Source organism: Priapulus caudatus, unplaced genomic scaffold (assembly GCF_000485595.1).
Source record: "Priapulus caudatus unplaced genomic scaffold, Priapulus_caudatus-5.0.1 Scaffold7, whole genome shotgun sequence".
Taxonomy (NCBI): Eukaryota; Metazoa; Priapulida; class Priapulimorpha; order Priapulimorphida; family Priapulidae; genus Priapulus; species Priapulus caudatus.
Genome location: NW_014577068.1, coordinates 1443595 through 1446806, shown reverse-complemented (window position 1 = coordinate 1446806; position 3212 = coordinate 1443595). Strand labels below are relative to the sequence as shown.

The 3212-nt window shown below is 42.9% G+C and overlaps 1 protein-coding gene across 1 annotated transcript in view; it reads left to right on the top strand.

Annotated features, from left to right (window-relative positions):
- The window catches only part of LOC106806111 (Golgi pH regulator-like), a gene marked incomplete in the record, with an annotated part of 27999 nt that extends 25120 nt beyond the window's left edge, over window positions 1-2879 (top strand). Inside the window, 1 exon segment of the mRNA XM_014807968.1 lies at window positions 755-2879. Coding sequence (XP_014663454.1) covers window positions 755-896 — 142 coding nt within the window.
- Between the last annotated feature and the right edge of the window lie 333 nt (window positions 2880-3212).

The window sequence follows — 3212 nt, the reverse complement described above, 5'->3', positions numbered from 1 at the left end:
AGCTCATAGGGTCTATGTCCCCAGGGTACTGGCCGGAAACGTACGCCTGGTACTATATATATATATATATACGTGCGCGCTTTGTATTTAATTTTGTGAAGCATGCATGCTTACTCGGTGTTCGCGTAAGTTATTTTGCGGTCAGGAGAGTTTCAAATTTTGCTCACTTTGGTGTATGCTGTTCCATCTACAGTCATACAACGTGATTGATGATCTCAATCTATTACATTAATGAGAAGCAGTGCATGTCATGAACAAGCGTGACTGTTACACGCATGCTATGCACATCGTGTTTCCAGCTATGAAAAGTAGTTTAATTGACCAAATAATTGAGTATTGCTACATCATAATGGATTCCTGACGTGTATATCAGAAGAAACCATGAAACGTTGGTATTCAATTAGCAAGAGTCCAAGTTATTCGGGAAGAGGCTAGAGTAGAGAAGTAGTTGCTGGAACCAATAATTAATCATTGTACTGTTGGACAAGGTGCAAGCCATCTCCAATGATGTAACCAGAATTAACACTTGTGCCATTGTAGGTTCAGTGTGCACTACGTTACTTCGAGTTTTACGTCTAGTACTTTGTAATTTAATAAAGTCTTTATCCTTCATCGCTGCGGTAAAATGGTGGAGAATCGCTCCGTGTGACTATTGCTGAGCGGCTCTCGCTAGAGCGGTGGTGTGGTGAACACATGTCTGTCTGCACAGAAGCACGCAGGTGTATGCGACTATGCCTGTCCTTCTCTATTGTAGGTCGATCATCACCGAGGTCGTCGGAGACCTGCAGTTCAACTTCTACCATCGCTGGTTCGACGTCATCTTCCTCGTCAGCGCTCTGTCTAGCATCGGCTTCCTGTATCTCGCCCACAAACAAGCTCCAGAGAAGGGCTTGTAGTCCGCGGTCACCGCTGTCCATGTAGTCGTGTGTCAAATTGCCTTCAGTGCAGCGGTTTTCACTCACATTGCGTGGCAGTTGTGTAGCAACATAGATATAGAATACAGACATTATGTAACTACATAGACAGATAGCTACAGTATTCTATATCTACGGTAGCAATGATGGTGTGGCTTTGACTCGCATATTGGCGGTTGCAGGTTGCAGGCTGCGTTTTCGTGTACCGTAGAGGAATGACACTGTAGCTGCGAGAGAAAGATGGAATCTCCACTAAACTATACAGATAGCAGGTCGTCTGTTCTATTATTCAGTCCCGTACCCAAGGAGGGGTTCCAGGAGTTCCGGAACCCCCCCACCCCCGCCCATTTTATAGTTGGGCTAGGTATTTTATATCCAGAGGAAAACTGTTAAAATGCACCAGAATGCACCATTTTAATGCAAATTTTCTAAATTTTCCGGGGGGTCATATCCCCGGACCTCCCTAACATCGCTTCGCGCCTTCGGCGCTCGCAGTCACCCGCACACCTCTGATTTGGACCCCCCTCGTAGGCCAATCCTGGGTACAGGCCTGTCATTTGTTTCAGTTCTATCAGCTCACAGTAGGCCTTCAGTGCGTATATTATTCGTTAGTAAGTACCGGTAATAACGGTGTGAGGTCTTTCGATACTATTCTTTAAAATACTATATGACATTTTAAGCTTTTGTGGAAATCCGGGAATAAAATGAGGCTATTCAGCGATTATACGGTAGAAAATAAATGTCGTATGTTCTGATATTGTATACGATTTATAATGCATGCTAACTTTTACACGCATGTGTTGTGTTTTAGTTAAACAAGAGCCGATAGCAGACATCTCGGACCATGTTGTATATGATATCACATAGCAGTCTAGCGGTGGTATGGTGAGTGCTGCACCGCTATATAATTACGCTTTAAACTAGTCATTGTCGCCTATAATCTGTTTGACTAAAACTATGTGTAGGTACGAGGCGTGATACAACCAGAATATGAGAATACCGTAGAAAGGGAAGTGGCGTTGGAGAACATGCTGCTTGTTATGATAGTGAACGAGGGTAGCCAGTATACCGCTCACAAACAACGGCAAGAGTAGTAACGCAAAACTAATCTCGCCAACTGATTCAAGAGCACAGCTTCTGTTATATGGGGAAACGAACAACTAGCTTTGTGAAGGCTCGTACCTATATGCTTAACGTGCGTGTCCTTACTCTTAAATGTTATACCTCATTTGGATGCGCTGTATAAAGTGTTCCGTGTAACATACAAATTTGTCCGACCGTATAATAAAGAGTACAGTAAACATTACTGGTGGCTTTTCTGCGAGTAAAGTGAAGCAATAGCCTTACATTCGGTGCAACGATAACGAGTACAACGGTATACTAGAGTACGTATGAATAAACAACACTTGTGAAACCTTGTAATGTTTACAGAGATGATACCAACAATATATTATATTAAGCATACCACACGTGACAATTAGAATGAACGCAATTGCGTGTGAGCCTGCATGTGCAACTCGTTTTCACATTAAATGTCTATATGCGTCTTATCCGTTACTTCTTTGATCTTACTCGCATCTCTTTGTCTGACTATTGTACGGATTATTCTATATAGATCTAGTATGATAATTGTTACCGTATTTAAGAGATTTAAAAGCGGTACGATCGAATATTGATATTTGAACCGCATTCGCGTGATCAAGCAGTGAGTAAGCACATAAACATATTGGTTGAGGTAGTTTTCGTCCAGCGTTCGTGACCTTAGTCTCCACTACTATGGCACGATAGTAATTATGAGGGGCCCCCCGCCCCCGGTAAACCCCATCGTTGCATCATCCTACGCGAACGCCGGTGCGTGCCCGCGCATGGATTGAATGCATCACTAAATACAGACTGATTCGTGTACGCTGTTGTTACGATATAATACATGTATTTATTTTGACAATAAAATGGATTTCCGCAACAGTGCTATTGTTTTGTGCTCTGCAATCTTCATTACGAAAACATTATGTCGCAAGTAAATTTCACACTCGTGCTTTCCTCATTTGTTGGTGGTGTACGTAATGAATGCATGAAAGATACTGCACTCACACACTCCCGCACGTACCCGCTCACTAATATATATATGTGTGTGTGTGTGTGTGTCGTTTGTAAAAAAATGATTAAGACGATTGAGGCTGTAAGCCTGTGTTAGGGGTGCGTGCACGTGTGTGTGTGTGTGTGTCTGTGTGTGTGCGTGTGCGTGCGTTTGTGTGTCTTTGTGTTTATGTGTGTGTGTGTGTGTGTGTGTGTGTGTGT